Genomic DNA, 18,347 nt, shown 5'->3' on the forward strand with positions numbered 1-18,347 from the left:
AAACACGCGTCAATTTAAGGTTTTACACTCTGCTAAAGGTTTGGACGCTACAACTAGCCTTAGCTCACAAGCGTAACAGTTTCCCTAAACAATGTGTGCCTTTAAAATCAAAATCTCACCTTGAATACAGTTTAAACAAATGTTTTATTGAGGGTGCCTGTTCTCTACGTTACACTCTTCTCTTGCTGTTCTTCTTCTGAGAAACTTTACAAGAAAGTGTGAATACCATGCACAGACAACCCCCCTACTGGTGAGATGGCGACACCTGCTGGCCGTTTTAACTGTAACACACATGACATTATAACATTAGTTAGTCAAAAATCCATTTATCTCACAAATAGTTTTAGTAAATCCTTTTAATACACGTTGGCAGAAAGGCAAGAGACAGAGAAAGGGACAAGCAGTGAAAACAGAGGGTGAGCTGGATTATTGTTATAATTATAATTAGTTTATAGCTGAACACTCTAATTAAACATTGTCAATATTCATTTTCAGATGTTATGTTATAATGTTTAGCCTTTTCTGTATTTTAAGATTGTAGTGTGGATCATTCATTGCAACATTTAACCTGATTCCCATGTATTACTGCTTGACAGATAATTTCCACTAATACCCACGGACATGGTTTAAACCTATTGTTATCCAATTTTCTTTAAACATCTTAACATGAACAAATTCAGATCAGGGAAATCAAATTGTTTTCAGGGTGTTATGCCCCTGAAGCCCCCTCATAAACTCAGTTTTTGGACCTCTGTATTTCTACAGTAAAATCCTGTGTACAGCCATGGCTGTGCTTAGAGCTGAGCTCACCAAACTATAGCTGGTACCACTCCACCTCCCGCACTAGCTCTGGTTTCCTTCCCCATCAGAGAGGTGACGTTAGAATCAGTAGTCTAAAATGTGCAACAAATCTACTTTACCATCAAGGATGAACTGGAAACCATAATCAAGATTGCTAAAGTTGTTATTCAGTTTATGACAAAAAGAACAATGACAGACGGAATATGCCAAGTGAGAGATGGAGGGAAGTGATGAAGACTGAGGTGAAGATTACTGCATATATCAAAGTAGAGGCAAGGGGTTTTAGTCTCTGTTGGAGAGAAGAAATAGCAGCAGTAGGAGGGATGAATCAGCTGTTTATCAGAGAGAACTCAGCAGTTTCTCACAACCAGGAAATGGAGGCACCAGGAGGAGCTGACTTCTGTTTTCCACTACTCCTCAACAACTCCTGCAGGAAACCAGTGCCGCCTCAGTCCGACGGCATCCTCGTTCTGCTGTCTTTCATCTCTGTGCTCACCGCAGCTCTCAACCTGCTGGTCATCATCTCTATCTCCCACTTCAGGTAGAGATTAACCTTCAGCATGAATCAATACATGTTCTGACAATTTACATGAATGACATGTCTTCCTTCAAATGTTCTAGTTAATAATATATATCTTTGTTTTAACAATCTTAACTTTAAAATATGATGTGTTCAAATACAATGTTGAACTCCAAAATGCATTCATTGATGTTACTAACAAGCTACCATTGATAATGATCTCATGAATAATGATATTCTTCCTCTCCAGGCAGCTCCACAGCCCCACCAACCTCCTCATCCTCTCCCTGGCTCTCTCAGATTTTCTCGTGGGCCTTCTGCTGATGCCGGTTGAAATCCTTTTAGCAGAGGCTTGCTGGTTCCTGGGTGACCTCATGTGTGCTCTGTATTATGTTGTTAATTTTATCATTACTTCTTCTTCGGTTGGAAATATGGTGCTCATATCAATTGATCGTTATTTGGCTATTTGTGACCCTCTACGCTATAACACCAGAGTTACTTTGGACAAAACAAAAATCTGTGTTTGTCTGTGTTGGATTTACTCTGTTCTCTATAATAGTCTCATTTTGATGGACTTTCTGAGACATCCTGATTCACATAATTCCTGTTACGGAGAGTGTGTAGTTGTTCTTAACCATATCACAGGATCTGTTGACTTTGTCTTCACCTTTATCGGCCCCATCACTGTCATCATAGTTCTGTATTTGAGAATATTTGTGGTGGCTGTGTCTCAGGCTCAAGTCATGCGGTCCCACATTGCAGCGGTCTCACAACAAAGTTCAGTGGGTGTAACTGCTAAGAAATCTGAGATGAAAGCAGCCAGGACTCTTGGTGTTGTTGTGGTTGTGTTTCTGATATGTTTCTGTCCATATTACTCTCCATCCTTTACAGGTGAGGTTATTGAAGACAGTAGTTCATCCACAATGTTTGTAGTCTGGCTGCTGTTTTTCAACTCCTGTCTTAACCCAGTGATCTATGCCTTCTTTTACCCCTGGTTTAGAAAATCTATTAAACTCATAGTCACCCTCAAGATACTGCAGCCGGGCTCTTGTGATTGTAAGATACTGTAGAGACAGACTGATGAGTAACTGTATATATTAATGAGGAAATTGATTTGCTGTTGTTACTGAGTCACTGAAGCAAACTCGAAAGGTGTAACAGCCGGGAAAAATATAGTTAAAAAGTGAAAGTACTGTTTTTTTAATATTTTGAATCTGTAGTTGACATGTAACACATTCAATTTGAGGTCAATTAAATGCTGTTTTGTTACTATGTTGTTCTATTGTTATGTTTAAATACACTGAAGCACTTTAACTTAAAGTGAGTGCACTCAACTTATCTTTACATTATGCATGCCTTTAGTTATTCCTTACCTGTATCTACAGTTTTCTGTTGGTGTGACAGATCTATTTCTATTTTTTTTTCTTCTCATGGGACCAGCTTGATTTCATCATATACAAACGTTTGTACTGTGAAGAAAAATATTAAGATAATTGTGAGAGTTGCTAAACTGTTATGAATAATTAAGCTTTCAAAATGTTTTAAGATGCTTTTTTACTATTAATAATTATTGTAAAAAGACATTTACTCAAAAATTAAACTAGAGAAATACTTATTAATTCAGTATTTAATACGATTGTGAAGTCATTAGGTATCAATAATAAACAACACACATTGGATTCATGTTTTGATGTTATATATAAAACTCATCATTTAAGTCATTTTGTCTGACAGAATACGTTCTTGAGTAATGTGGTTCGTCTAGCTTACACATAGTGTTAAATGTTTCATAATTTAAATAATAACTTTTCACAGACTGAGCTGCTAACCTATAAAGGCTCAGGTTAAATCAATTCAATTAAATACGTTCATATTGTTATTCATAAATTGCTCTGTAAGATGCTTTAAAATAAACAATTAAACTGTTCCTATTGTAAATATAGTAATCATATTAATATTGATTGATAGACTTTATTTCAGACTTGGGATCCAGAGAGACAAATACATAAAATGACATACACAAACAGTAAAGTACATAGGCCTAGCAATGCCTTACAAAGAGACAGCTGTACCAATGTCGCCACAGCTGGGACTGGTAGCGTAATATGACATCATTTCATATTTGCTTGTCATTTAAACTAATATTTAATATCTATCTGTTATATAAATAAACAGCAGATGATCATGGAGATTGACCCATTCATATAAGCATTATTTCATGACACAAAACATATCACTTTGGCAGTTTCCTCCCATATTTAGGTCGTATTGTTTACTGAATCAAACAATGTATATGCATAGAACATTTTCTAATGTCTCTAATAAACCTAAAGTCCTGGCTGCCTTCAGCTCAGATTTCTTAGCAGTTACACTCACTGAACACTGGAGTGTGACACCTACAAGGTTAGACCGCATCATGGCTCGTACCTGAGCCACGTCCACCACAAATACTCTCATATACAGAACTATGATGACATTGTAAAGGATGGGAAAAAAAGTACCGCAACATAATCAATAACAACACACTCTCCAAAGCAGTTGCTATGCCTGGTTATTTCAGCTTATTCTTAAACTGTACACTGTGAAAAAGAGCAGAACATATCGCACGCAGACATACACAGAATTGAACTCTTGTTTGAGGGACTTTGGTGGGGTAATAGAGAGGAATACAAATAGCCACATAGTGGTCAACTGATATGAGCACCTATATAGTATTTTACCAAAAAATATGAGGGCCATGATGGAGATGGGTCTGCCTCTTGGAGCGCAGATATAGCAAATGGCACCCTATTAATAATGATATGAAACTTTCATTGAACATGGGTGATTACCAAGATACCACTTTGAACTATTCATATATGTGGATCACTTTGTTGGAGGGTCTATCTCCGTAGTGCAACTTGTTATGTTTAATAGTTTCTCAAACAGAGGAAAAATAGCCCACAGAGGAGAAGAAGCCCCCCCCCCAAGTCTCCAACTGCATGCATTACCTTATATGGTGGTGACCTAAGGTCTCCTCTCTCACAGACACATGATATATTCAGCAAATCCTCTTCTGGTTTAAACTTCAACAAGTAAACATTTTGTAACACATAATATTCATCACTAGAAGCGCTTTTAACATAGATCTCTCACAAACTGCACTGCCTGCACTGTCCATGTTTACGCCCTTGGTGGTACTGATATTGTCATATAATTCGAAGCAAGAAAGTAAAAATTTCCCAAAATGTCTATAACTTTTCCTCTAACCTCAGACACAGAGTAGTGAAGAGTCACAACTTGATCAATCCTTGATTGACACCTTTATAATGACTCTGGAAATAGGATCTTTTCTTTTTTTTTCAAATACATGCATATAACAAGGCTGTGTTTACTAGGATCTGAGGTAAAAGGCAAGGGAGCTGTGAGGTTGCATGTGGTGGCCAAATGGGATGGTGTCCCCCGAAGGTCGCAATTTGGGGAAGAGCGAGCTGCGAAAACCCAACGATTTAACTTTGGGTCTTATGTTCCCCAGTATGTTCCCTGATTTAACTGCTGCAAGCAACCAGCAGCTTTGGATGCAAACATAACATGATGTGAATAAAAAGTTGCCGCAGAACAGCAAGGCCAGGTCAAGGATCAGCAAAAAGTAGTCGTCCAACTTGGGCCTGCGGTCTGGGAAGGCAGAGCAGATGATGTCATGGTACAGGAATAAAGAGTAGACACATTTGATTGTTTGAGTGCAGGGCGGCTGAGAGCGGGGCAATTCCCTTGGAGATGTTGGGACTGCATGAGGATGGATTGGTTTATTGAGCAAGGTCGATGTAGTTACCGGTGAGGATCTGTTGCCTGAGCGTTTGACACGGGTGATGGTCGGGTGGGTGCGACTGGGCGTAATGGAGGTAGTGCTGTGGCTAAAGTTAAGAAAATTAAGTCGGAACAACGCTGTAACTAACTGCTGGCGGAACTGTGGAAAAAAGGGGAGTATTTAAGGTGGGATGGGTAATGCTAGTGGGGGCTGTAGGAAGGGAGAGGGAGGGGGAAAGCAAAAACAGGAACAAACAATAGTTTTTGGCCAATGATCCACCGTGGATCCCTGTTGTTAGAGCGGTCTTTACAGCTGAGGTAGCCGGTGTCAAAGTCTGAGGAGTAATGTTGGCAGAGGTGGGTGGGACATGAAAGGCGGAAGCAAGACAACAGGAAAGGCTGCTGGGATGGAGGGATGAATATGCATGGCTTTATAGTGAAGTCTGTGGCAAAGAAATGTCAAGGTGAGATGTCTCTGCTACAGAAGAAGCTTGAAGAGGGTGGGATACGACCTGGCCCTCTAAAAGGGCTGATGTGGATGCCTGCGTCATGATTTCATCGAGGTTGCGGCTGATGTGGTGCGGAGAACCTGGAAGTGCTCTAGAGGAACGGAGAGCGAGAGTGTGTTATGCTGTGCGTCCGTGAACAGTTTCGAAAGTTTTGCTTTTTAATTGGAAAGGGATGTTGCGCTGAATAATTGCGTTCTTCAGACGAGAGACGGTCCACTTGGAAATGTGGGATATGCGGCCGTAGTTCCAGCATCTGGATCTGGGAGAGTGGCGTCAGGACGCCGAAGTCGGAATCTCCCCCCGAGACTGTTTGTAAGGGCTGATGACTTCGGTGGATGGATGTCCGGTACTTCAGTATATAGCTGGTCATCTTCAAACAGTTTGTTATTTGAAGGGTAGAGAAAGAGCCTTTGTACAAAGTAAGCGGTTTAGGTTTTGCTTGTCTGTCGCACATCTTGTAGAAACTGAGTCAAAGAGGAAGTCAGTGGGTCAAATATGCTTAAATACTTTGTGCAGAGTAAATGAGATATGTTCGGGGTGTAGTCCTTGTTAACGAAATAAGTTATAAAATTTAATATAATAGTGTGACCAACACTTTTGAAAACCCCCTTGAGACACCTGGAGCTTAATTTTAAAGACAGAATTTGCTCGCAAATTATAGGGGTGGCCTCAGTGGTCTTTAGTCTATGTGCTCATCTTCTCTGTTGCCCATTTGTCTTAGTATTTCCAAGTCAAGTGTTGCAGAGTTTTTTTTGTGTATTTCACATTGGTTTTATAGCTTACTTTTGTATTTCTTGACTCTGCCTTTGCTTTGTGATTTTGGATAACTTTGCCTCAATTTGTACTGAATTCCCGTGTACTGAAGCTTTGCGTCAGTAAAAACACTGTTTGATTCAACCAATACCTTTAAGCCCTATTGGCTTCCTTGGTTCTTAGTTTGCTGCCACAACTGGCACTGACAAGTCCATGTGGCAGCCGCATCGACAATAAAGCCTTTTAACATGGCCCACTCGGATTCCACCCTAAATATTTCAGGCCTTGAAGTTAAAAAGCTCTCAGACCAAAAGAAACGTACATGTGAGTTGTGCACTCAGTGCACATTCTTTACATTACAGTCATTTAGCAGACGCTTTTATCCAAAGCGACTTACAATAAGTGCATTCAACATTGGTAATCAAAAGAACTACTAGTCGCCAGAAGTCATAAGTACATTTCCTTTTCCAAACAAGCATCTAAGAGCATGAAGCAGAGCATAACTCAGAGCCAAAGTACAGTGCAGAAACAAAGAAAAATAGTTAGTGCAAAAAAGTAATACGAATACAATAAGTGCAACAAGCTAGTATGAATACAATAAGTGCTAAGTGGAAGGCTCAGGGTAGCACTTCCTGAAGAGGTGGGTTTTCAGCCTGCGCCGAAAGATGGGCAGCGACTCTGCTGTCCTGACATCAGTGGGAAGTTCATTCCACCACTGTGGGGCCAGGACAGAAAACAGCCGTGACCGGGTTGATCGGCCACAGGGACCTCTGAGCGACAGGGCAACCAATCGCCCCGAGGCAGCAGAGCGAAGTGATCGGGCGGGGGTGTAGGGCTTGACCATGGCATGGCGTGAAGGGACAGAGTTTGTCCAAAGAAGAAGTAAGGGTTGAGAGGAGAAGATCAGTCGCAGTGTCAGGGAATAGAAGAGAGAAGGATTCAGGGTCAGGGAGAGCAGAGGTAACAGAAGAGGAAAGATCAGCAGGGGAGAGGGAGCGGAGATGACTACGGGTAGAAACCATGTGGGTAGGTGGAGGAAGTGATGGGGGAGAGGATAGGGAGAGGGAGTAGGACATGAAATAGTGGTCAGAGAGCTGGAGGGGAGTGACGGAGAGGTTAGCAGTAGAACAGTGCCTAGTGAAGATAAGATCCAGCTGGTTGCCGGCCTTGTGGGTAGGAGGAGAAGAGGAGTGGTAAAGGTCAAAGGAGGAGAGGAAGGAAAGAAGAGGTTCAAACTTATCGGTCTGGATGTTGAAGTCACCGAGCAGGATGAGTGCCGAGCCATCGTCATGGAAGTGCGAAACTAATGTGTCGAGCTCCTCCAGGAACTCACCAAGAGGCCCTGGTGGGCGATACACAACAGCAATGGTGAGCTTGACTGGATAAGTGTCAGTAACAGCATGAAATTCAAAAGTGGACGGGGAGAACTGTGGAACAGAGACAAGAGAGTATTTCCATTTTGGGGAAATTAGCAGGCCAGTACCACCACCCCGCCTCCCAGCTCTGGGAGTGTGAGAGAAAGAGTACACATCTGACAGAGCTGCGGGTGTGGTGGTGTTTTCTGGTGTGATCCAGGTCTCAGTTAGAGCAAGAAAGTTAAGGGAGAGCAAGGAAGCGTAACCTGAGATGAACTCAGCTTTCGGCACTGCCGACTGGCAATTCCAGAGCCCCCCTGCCACCACTTGCTCGCCCCGAGCTGAGAGAGTAGGATAGATGAGGTTAGTGGGGTCACGGCTCCTGAAAGCGGCCCAATGTCTACGTGACCGCTGGGCAGAGGAACGGACAGAAATTGGATGCAAACACATGGTAGTACACGCTCGAGAAGCAAGAACAAGATACTTATCTTCTATCTAAATGCAGGTGAGTTTAGAAGTTCAGCTGTTCCTCCAGGAGATGGATACACTCCTGGGTACACTTCTTCTTTTATACATACCAGTTTATAAGTTGGAAAGGGCATATACATGTTTTTTGTGTGTACACATTAGTATACATTTGAGTTCTGTAAGGCAGTCCCCCAGCTTACAGCTCTGCTCTTCACCCGAGTGTCCAAGACATACGGCCGCAGATCTGATGATATGATCACAAAGTCGATCATTGATCTTTAGCCTCAGGTGTTCCAGTACCAAGTGCTCTCATTAATCACCCTATGCTCTAACCTGGTGTATATTATGGCCAATCTATAACTGGCACACACGTCCAGTAACAAAGCAGGACTGATGTTCAGACTGGGCAAGCAATTCATCCCAGTCACCCCCCTTCAGGTTCCTCTATTATTGCCCATGTGTTGAAGACCCCCAGCAGAAGTAAAAAGTCCTTCCAGATAAGTCCCCTCTCCAGCACTGAGGAGCTGCGAAGAGGATGTGAGTCGGCTCCTTCACAGACAGAAGATCAGGAAGGCTGCGGGCCAAGATGTGTCAACCTCGTGCCTGAAAGTCTGTGCTGACCAGCTGGCCTCCATCTTCACGCAGGTCTTCAAATGATCACTGGAGCTGTGTGAAGTCCCCTCATGCTTCAAACGATGCACGATTATGATCTGTAAAAATCTGTATAGTGCCCCCTGGGCAGACCCACTTGCCACATTTATGCCTCTAACGCTGTGCTCTGTAGCTCAATGCTAACACACATTAGCTCTAAAGATTGCCAGTAACCTGAGGATTACAGGGATATGACTCATATTCCTATGACACACCATCACAGAGTTATTAGGTATCAGACACCAGCAATACCAAACTCAATAGCAATTTACATCATAAACGGCACCTTACTTTTTGATGTTTTGCAACAAATGGAGAACTATTTCCGTTCAATTTCACCATCCCTGTGCTCACCGGACACCCCTCTAACTGAATAGAGAGGTTTAGTCTCTCTCTGTGACTGCTAGCTAAAAGGAGAGGGATATAAGTTTCAGCAAATCAGATTTTAGATATTTGACGATCCGGTAGTGTTTTTATTGTGACTGGCTAACGATTCTGTCAATCAAAGGCACAAGGGATCCTTTCAATAGTATGGACTCTGATGCGTCGAAAGAGGGTTCATTGACTCAAATCGACCAATCATAGGCTAGTAAGGTCCTGGAAGGTCCTGGAATTCAGGCTCTCAAAATGATACCAAACTGCTGTATTTGGATAGATTGAACACTATTAGTGATAAAAGAAGTGAAATATATAATTATATAGTATATCAAATTACAATGGAACAGCTGGAACAAAATTACATTTTGGTTGACCTCGCCTGACCTCTCTATACTAAAACCTCTCTAACTTTTTTTTGCTCCACTTTATCAAAGTAAAAAGAGCTTGTCCATATATTGTGCTATGATGTGGGAGTTTAAACCTTGAAGCTACATAATTCCAAAAAATACATATCCTGAAAGTGCTTTTGTTTTCACCGAAAATAAAAAATTTCAATTTGTGCTGTGTGCCATCCTAACTTACTCTTAATCAGTAACATATATTCTGGTAACTACACATCTGAACAAATCTCTTGTCATCCAATGTTTTGATCTTCAAAAATTTTAAATGCACATATTTAGAAAAGGGAAATGGTTTTTTTTGGAGGCATGCCCCCAAAGCCCCCTTGTAAACTCAGTTTTTGGACCTTTGTATATGTATGTGTGTAAACACAGCGTTAAAGAGCTTTGAGCTAGGATTCATTGTGTAACTAATTAATTATGAATACGTAAGTACATTTTCGGTGAGAACCACACAAACCTTATTGCAAATCTCACTGATATTTGTGTAGAGCGAGGACTTTTAAAGTGTGTTACGTCAGCTAAGGCAAAGTTGGTAGCCTTCTGGTCTGCAGGACAAAGGAGCGCAAAGGTGACCAAAACTGCACTTAAAAGGAAGAGATGTGCAGATTAGAGTGTGACAGGGAAAGAGAGACAGAGTTAATGTATCTGTGTGTTTCTGTGACAGAGGGAGGGGGAGAAGGAGGCAGGCTGTGTGTGAGAAATAGTGTTGTATAACATTATCTCTAATGAACATTTAAATCACACTATCAGGATGTTAGTCTTTATTCATATTATAAATATCATATTATATAATATTCATTCAAAGCAATCAGTATTTTTTTGTTCTCTCCTGATTTCAGACATTGTCAGGATTCAAAAACTTGCATTTTAAGTAAACTTTACTATTGTTTGTTCACAAGAAAACACTGCAGGCCACCATTTGAATCCAAAACTTCTTAAGCTTATTTTCTTCAGGATTAATTGTTGAGGTGTCCCTCATTGAAAAATGTATCTTTCAAGCCTGTAAAGCAGTTTTCTTTTTACCTGCCGATTATATACTCACATTACTACCTGTCATACTTAACAGTGAAACCAAACAAACACAATTACACTTGTTCCTTCACATTACATGCCTGCAAGTCAGCCACTTCAATCTTTACATTGTTCTAAGTTTGGCTGAGTCATCTTGCTAACTTTATTATTAAACTAGTGATGTGTCCGCTGCATACTGTCTCTGTCCATTCAGATGTCCGGGTTCTATATTTAGTTAATTTCTGTGTTTGGGATCCCCAAAAGAATACAGAGTGGTTATGGCTCAATTACTACATTTTGGTTGTCCTTTAACAGGGGCAGATCAAAAATTTCAAAATATTTAGTGTGTTATTTTCAGAGTCAAGGTACATTGGAGTGATTTTGTAAACTTGCGTAAGAGAGAACAAGTTTTATTCCACCTCTCACGGTATGGGCTAACCAAACTGAGGGAAAGTAAGTACAGGTGCTGAACACAGTTTCACAACTACCTGAAAGAGATAATCAATAAAAAAGTCGACCAATTAAAACATTTTTGCAGACCATTTGTAAAACCTGTGAAAGGCCCCTTGACATGATGCTGACAGGCTCCTTTTTCTAAACAGGAAAGAGAGAGATGCATTAAAGTGACGCAGTACAACTAAAGACCTGTTGGATCCAAGAAAAGAAAACAATATTTAGTATATTATATTAGTCCAAAGATCCTTCAACTTATTTTTTATATGTGTGCCTTACAGGAAACATATAACAAATAAGGCAACACATTTTCTAGAGTCGAGTAGTTGTAGATTTCAGTGTTGCATTGAAACAGTACACAATGTAGAGACACATATATGATCTGCATGTAATAGTGTTCATACAAAGGTCATTGTAACAAGACTTTTACATCTGTTACTAAATTCTCACCACCATGACCAAGTACATTGTTCTGTCTTATTTCAGCCACCATGCAGTGTTTCTCTAGAGTATGTTTGTCACATATGAGCCAGGCTGCAGTATCTTAAGAGTAACAATGAGCCTGATGGATTTTCTAAACCAGGGGTAGAAAAAGGCATAGATCACAGGGTTAAGACAGGAGTTGAAAAAGACCAGACATATTACAAAGGCAGCAGTTGAGGCATTGATCAAGGTGTCCTGGCCTGTGAGTGAAACACAATAATATGGGCAGAGGCACATTAGAAAGACGACAATAACAACACCAAGAGTCCTGGCTGCTTTCATTTCAGATTTTTTAGCAGTTACACGTACTGAAGACTTGACAGAGAAAGCTGCAGTATGAGACCGCATGGCACGAGCCTGAAACACAGCCACCACAAATACTCTCATATACAGAACTATGATGACAGTGACAGGACCAATAAAAGTCAAAAAAAGATCTGCAAGTCCAGAAATGTAGTCAATGACAATGACACACTCTCCAAAGCAGGAATTATACCTGCCTGGTTTTTCCAGGTTATCCTTCAGCAACAGGCTGTGAAGGAAAGCAGAACATATCCAACACAGACAAACACAGATCTTAACTCTTTTTTGTGTGACTTTGTTGAGATAATGTAGAGAATCACAAATAGCCACATATCGGTCAACTGATATGAGCACCATGGTTCCTACTGAGGCAGAGGTGGTGATGTATCCTAGATACTGATAAAGCATACACATGATGTCACCGAAGAACCAGCAGCCGTCTATGAGCACAATTTGAAAGCACATGAGGAGGCCCACGAAGAAATCCGAGACAGCCAGAGAGAGGAGGAGGAGGTTGGTGGGTGTGTGGAGCTGCCTGAAGAAATAAGAGGACAACATGCTTATCATTATTGGTAGCGTGAATTGTCTTATTGACAATTGACAATTGAGATAAAATCAATGACTGAAACACAAAAATATATATTTTTTTCTTTCCAGATCTGATATTTTTTGTTAATTTCCATTAACCATTCATTTCTGTAAAGCTACCAGTTTTATAAATTGATAAAACATATGAATACTTGAAGTGGGAGATGGAGATGATGACGAGCAGGTTGAGAGTCACAGTGAGCAGAGAGATGGAGGACAGTAAAATGTAAGTTAGCATAGATACAGAGTGAGGACGGATGGCCTTCCTGCAGGAGGAGTTGAGGAGTTCTGGAAAGCAAAGTTCGGCTTCTTCAAGGCTTTTCATTGTCAGAAAGAGGAGACAAGATGCTGCTGTGCTCGTCATACAACTGATTAATCTCTTTTCTTCCTCCACATGCCTCCTTGCTCTTTTACTCTGGTGTGAACTTTCTCTTAGTGGGAGTGACTTATTGTTTCATCTATCTTCATTGGGCTTTTCCCTGTATTTCACCTCCCCCTTCTCTTGTGACCAGGACAAGAAGAAGGGAGATTACAGCTTCTGGTTACTATTATGCCATGAACCTGGATAAGATAAAGAAGTTGTTGTAGTTTTCACACTACACAAATTAACAGAGCAACGTGACATAGCCGTAGTCATGTTTGCACTAATGTTCACTTATTAGCCTACAGATCTTGACAATGTGGATCAGCCACAGTGTTATGTGTTATGTTTATGACAACTTATGTCTGTGTTGCAAAAGCAACAAATACAAAGTTCCTTTTGTCACAGGCAACTCCTTCGTCAGGTTTCTCTTAAACCCGTCTATTGCATTTGCATTGGTTGTGGCTAACTGACTGCCTCCCCGACAGGTCCTTATATTTAGAATGCTAAAGTGACCTATAATGTGGAATAGGTCTGCGATGCCCTGGCAAGCCTCCCGGCTCACATCTTTGAACACTTCACACATAGCGCTCAAGCACCGTGTGCAAGTGCTGAGCCAACACAGATTTTACTCTTACCTTGGGTCTTTGTTGGGGAGCTCCAAAAACTGTTTGCTAGTTGAAAATCAGCGCTTAAGTGATGTGGTGTGACCTAGGCAGTAGTTGAAAAATAGGTGTCTCAAACAGAAGCTAAAGTGTGCATTGGTATCAGATGCTGAGGAACACTGACCAAGCGTCTGTGTTTGACAAATTGGTAGTGAGAACTGGTTTGCTCCCTCAATGCCTGCTTCTGTAACTTACCTGTAACTCAATGACTGTGCCCTACAAGCCGAGCCTGGAAGCTCAGTCTGACCTGACAGGCTGCTGGCAGTCTTCCTGTGTGGTGCCTTCAGTGCCTCTGTCCTGTTCTATGTCCTGAGCTGTTCCTCTTATTCGAGCCAGCAGAACCACGTCATCTGCAAAAAGAAGAAAAGCAATTCTTTGGTTCACAAAGTGGACACTCTTCTTCCTCCTGCTGCACCTTGAGATCCTATCCATGAAAATCTTGAACAGAATTGGTAACATGGGACAACCCTTATTGTCCAGCATCCACTGAAAATATGTTTGACTTTGTTCCAAGAATGTGAACACAGATTTCACTCTGGTTATAGAAATAGTATACAATAATAACAATAAATGTCACTGATTCTGCAAGTCTCAGGTCTTCAAGCTGGACGTTCTAGAGCAAAGGGGCAATGAATGCAAAATCGAAAGTCACCTTTCCTTTCGGGCTTACTGTAGGGAAGGCATAGGGAACAAGATGAGGAGACAGAGAAAAAGAAAGAGAGGTGATGGAGATGTAATGGGAAGAGCAGGTACTGCTCACCGTGCCCAGGATGGGATTATAAGTATGCTGTTCAACACAAATAAAAACCCATCTGATCACATTCAAAGTGTTATTACCACATACATATACCTGTTATTTGGGTTATACAGTGGAATCTATATGTACAATTTAACAACACAAACTCCTAACATAATTATAGTGTGATTACATAGTATTATTGTTCGAATATCTTCTTGAAAACACATTTTGCTTATACGTTTGTGCTGTTTGACACATATTTCTATAATTCAGGTAAAAACACAAAAATTAAATCAAGACGGTGTACATCATTTTAGTAAATTTGTTAGGTTTCCCTGTATGCTCCAAGTGGGTGCTCCTCTGTTCTTCCCCTGTCTGGTTTGTTTTTGAGGGCCATGTGCTTATGTTTTGTTTTTGTCAGCCTACGGTTTTCATCCCCGGGTTCCGCCCTCGACCACGCCCTTCTCCTTGGGCTCAGCTGTGGGTAGTTCGGATGATCAGCTCCAGCTGACTTAAATACCTCAGCTTTCCTCCGACACGCCGTCAGTCCGTCCGGTTACCTGTCTGGATTTTCGTGCCACGTGAGTCCAGATTGTCTGTTTTAAGGAGGAAGATCGCCTCTAACCCTTTTTGACTGTTTTTCTGCTCTCCTGCCGCGCTGAGTCGATCCTCGGGAATTCACCAGCGCGAAGAGGCCGATCCGGGTGGTGCCACGGAGCGCACCGATCGAGGTCCTGTTTGTTCCCCTGTCCGGACTGTTTCCAGATGTGTTTTCGGTAGAGTTTCCCTCCCGACTTTGGTTCGCTGGACACGGTGCTATAGTTTTTGTTTGTGTTTATCTGTTTCGAACTTGTGTTTTTTTTTTAAATAAAATCCTTGGCTGGATTTAAACCTGCTGTGTGAGCGTGCATTTGGGTCCACCTACTCCACCACACAACAAAACTATTTTAATACACGTTGGCAGAAAGACAAGAGACAGAGAAAGGGACAAGCAGTGAAAACAGAGGGTGAGCTGGATTATTGTTATAATTATAATTAGTTTATAGCTGAACACCAATTAAACATTGTCAATATTCATTTTCAGATGTTATGTGATAATTTTTAGCCTTTTCTGTATTTTAAGATTGTAGTGTGGATCATTCATTGCAACATTTAACCTGATTCCCATGTATTACTGCTTGACAGATAATTTCCACTAATACCCACGGACATGGTTTAAACCTATTGTTATCCAATTTTCTTTAAACATCTTAACATGAACAAATTCAGATCAGGGAAATCAAATTGTTTTCAGGGTGTTATGCCCCTGAAGCCCCCTCATGAACTCAGTTTTTGGACCTCTGTATTTCTACAGTAAAATCCTGTGTACAGCCATGGCTGTGCTTAGAGCTGAGCTCACCAAACTATAGCTGGTACCACTCCACCTCCCGCACTAGCTCTGGTTTCCTTCCCCATCAGAGAGGTGACGTTAGAATCAGTAGTCTAAAATGTGCAACAAATCTACTTTACTATCAAGGATTAACTGGTAACCATAATCAAGATTGCTAAAGTTGTTATTCAGTTTATGACAAAAAGAACAATGACAGACGGAATATGCCAAGTGAGAGATGGAGGGAAGTGATGAAGACTGAGGTGAAGATTACTGCATATATCAAAGTAGAGGCGAGGGGTTTTAGTCTCTGTTGGAGAGAAGAAATAGCAGCAGTAGGAAGGATGAATCAGCTGTTTATCAGAGAGAACTCAGCAGTTTCTCACAACCAGTCTCAGGAAATGGAGGCACCAGGAGGAGCTGACTTCTGTTTTCCACTACTCCTCAACAACTCCTGCAGGAAACCAGTGCCGCCTCAGTCCGACGGCATCCTCGTTCTGCTGTCTTTCATCTCTGTGCTCACCGCAGCTCTCAATCTGCTGGTCATCATCTCTATCTCCCACTTCAGGCAGAGATTAACCTTCAGCATGAATCAATACATGTTCTGACAATTTACATGAATTACATGTCTTCCTTGAAATGGTCTAGTTAATAATATATATATATATATATATATCTTTGTTTTAACAATCCTAACTTTAAAATATGATGTGTTCAAATACAATGTTAGACTCCAAAATACATTCATTGATGTTACTAACAAGCTACCATTGATAATGATCTCATGAATAATGATATTCTTCCTCTCCAGGCAGCTCCACAGCCCCACCAACCTCCTCATCCTCTCCCTGGCTTTCTCAGATTTTCTCGTGGGCCTCCTGCTGATGCCGGTTGAAATCCTTTCAGCAGAGGCTTGCTGGTTTCTGGGTGACCTCATGTGTGCTCTGTATTATGTTGTTGATTTTATCATTACTTCTTCTTCAGTTGGAAATATGGTGCTCATATCAATTGATCGTTATTTGGCTATTTGTGACCCTCTACGCTATAACACCAGAGTTACTTTGGACAAAACAAAAATCTGTGTTTGTCTGTGTTGGATTTACTCTGTTCTCTATAATAGTCTCATTTTGATGGACTTTGTGAGACATCCTGATTCACATAATTCCTGTTACGGAGAGTGTGTAGTTGTTCTTAACCATATCACAGGATCTGTTGACTTTGTCTTCACCTTTATCGGCCCCATCACTGTCATCATAGTTCTGTATCTGAGAATATTTGTGGTGGCTGTGTCTCAGGCTCAAGTCATGCGGTCCCACATTGCAGCGGTCTCACAACAAAGTTCAGTGGGTGTAACTGCTAAGAAATCTGAGATGAAAGCAGCCAGGACTCTTGGTGTTGTTGTGGTTGTGTTTCTGATATGTTTCTGTCCATATTACTCTCCATCCTTTACAGGTGAGGTTATTGAAGACAGTAGTTCATCCTCAACGTTTGTAGTCTGGCTGCTGTATTTCAACTCCTGTCTTAACCCAGTGATCTATGCCTTCTTTTACCCCTGGTTTAGAAAATCTATTAAACTCATAGTCACCCTCAAGATACTGCAGCCGGGCTCTTGTGATTGTAAGATACTGTAGAGACAGACTGATGAGTAACTGTATATATTAATGAGGAAATTGATTTGCTGTTGTTACTGAGTCACTGAAGCAAACTCGAAAGGTGTAATAGCCGGGAAAAATATAGTTAAAAAGTGAAAGTACTGGTTTTTCAATATTTTGAATCTGTAGTTGACATATAACACATTCAATTTGAGGTCAATTAAATGCTGTTTTGTTACTATGTTGTTCTATTGTTATGTTTAAATACACTGAAGCACTTTAACTTAAAGTGAGTGCACTCAACTTATCTTTACATTATGCATGCCTTTAGTTATTCCTTACCTGTATCTACAGGTTTCTGTTGGTGTGACAGATCTATTTCTATTTTTTTTTCTTCTAATGGGACCAGCTTGATTTCATCATATACAAACGTTTGTACTGTGAAGAAAAATATTAAGATAATTGTGAGAGTTGCAAAACTGCTATGAATAATTAGGCTTTCAAAATGTTTTAAGATGCTTTTTTACTATTAATAATTAATTGTAGACTTTTTAACAGTTTTTTTTGGAGAAAAAGGGTACCAAAAAAAAAATCTGGTGACTACAGACGGGGCTCCAGCTATGACGGGCCAGCATGCAGGCTTCATTGCGCAATGCAAAGGTGACCCAGACTTCCCAAAAAATTGTGATTAGTACTAATGTAATAGGATTCATTTAAAAATGTGAAAGAGTTGATTTTTTTTATCTTACATAACTGATAAGTTGTATAAACATGGGACAGAGTTCATGATTTGTTAAAAAATGTTACAAAGGTAGTGGTTAGTACAAACGAGACCTGCTTTGAAGATATGACAGTTAATGATTTCCTAAAAAATGTTAGAAGTGATAATTTGTACAAAAATATATTTTTTAACAAAATACACAATAATTGTTAATAATTATTGAGAGGAATAATTAACATTGACATGTGATCAGACAGTCTCTTCACATATATTATTATTATTATTATTATTATTATTAAAAGGTGATCTGTGCAACTTTGTTATTCAGGAAGTTTGTATCAAACAAGTAGCCCTTCGTAGTACCCTTAAAGTAGCTCTCAGTTTTAAAAAGGTTGGTGACCCCTGTTCTATACTGTGAAATGGGTGTCTGTTAGAGGCAT

General features: G+C 40.6%; 3 protein-coding genes across 3 annotated transcripts; 2 read left to right on the plus strand and 1 right to left on the minus strand.

Moving 5' to 3' along the window:
• The first annotated feature begins 1,175 nt into the window (after window positions 1–1,175).
• LOC137890056 (trace amine-associated receptor 13c-like) lies at window positions 1,176–2,391 on the plus strand. The gene is made up of 2 exons (XM_068734152.1): window positions 1,176–1,342; window positions 1,572–2,391. Exons 1-2 carry the CDS (start codon window positions 1,176–1,178, stop codon window positions 2,389–2,391), a joined length of 987 nt encoding a protein of 328 aa, XP_068590253.1.
• A 9,199-nt stretch (window positions 2,392–11,590) lies between these two features.
• LOC137890094 (trace amine-associated receptor 13c-like) lies at window positions 11,591–12,824 on the minus strand. Its single transcript, XM_068734194.1, has 2 exons — window positions 12,613–12,824; window positions 11,591–12,407 (listed from the first exon to the last, which is right to left on the minus strand). Exons 1-2 carry the CDS (start codon window positions 12,822–12,824, stop codon window positions 11,591–11,593), a joined length of 1,029 nt encoding a protein of 342 aa, XP_068590295.1.
• A 3,171-nt stretch (window positions 12,825–15,995) lies between these two features.
• LOC137890065 (trace amine-associated receptor 13c-like) lies at window positions 15,996–17,225 on the plus strand. The gene is made up of 2 exons (XM_068734162.1): window positions 15,996–16,162; window positions 16,406–17,225. The coding sequence occupies exons 1-2, from the start codon at window positions 15,996–15,998 to the stop codon at window positions 17,223–17,225; spliced, it is 987 nt and encodes a 328-aa protein (XP_068590263.1).
• The last annotated feature ends 1,122 nt before the right edge of the window (window positions 17,226–18,347 follow it).

This window comes from Cebidichthys violaceus, unplaced genomic scaffold (genome assembly GCF_023349555.1).
Source record: "Cebidichthys violaceus isolate CVI_PGR_0920_01 unplaced genomic scaffold, fCebVio1.0.p SCAF_61, whole genome shotgun sequence".
Classification (NCBI taxonomy): domain Eukaryota; kingdom Metazoa; phylum Chordata; class Actinopteri; order Perciformes; family Stichaeidae; genus Cebidichthys; species Cebidichthys violaceus.

Coding starts and splice junctions, on each gene's coding strand:
- LOC137890056 (XM_068734152.1), top strand. CDS start 1,176: ATGGAGGCACCAGGAGGAGCTGACTTCTGTTTTCCACTACTCCTCAAC. Junction 1,343..1,571: donor ATCTCTATCTCCCACTTCAG/GTAGAGATTAAC, acceptor CTTCCTCTCCAG/GCAGCTCCACAGCCCCACCA.
- LOC137890094 (XM_068734194.1), bottom strand. CDS start 12,824: ATGACGAGCACAGCAGCATCTTGTCTCCTCTTTCTGACAATGAAAAGC. Junction 12,408..12,612: donor ATCTCCATCTCCCACTTCAA/GTATTCATATGT, acceptor TTATTTCTTCAG/GCAGCTCCACACACCCACCA.
- LOC137890065 (XM_068734162.1), top strand. CDS start 15,996: ATGGAGGCACCAGGAGGAGCTGACTTCTGTTTTCCACTACTCCTCAAC. Junction 16,163..16,405: donor ATCTCTATCTCCCACTTCAG/GCAGAGATTAAC, acceptor CTTCCTCTCCAG/GCAGCTCCACAGCCCCACCA.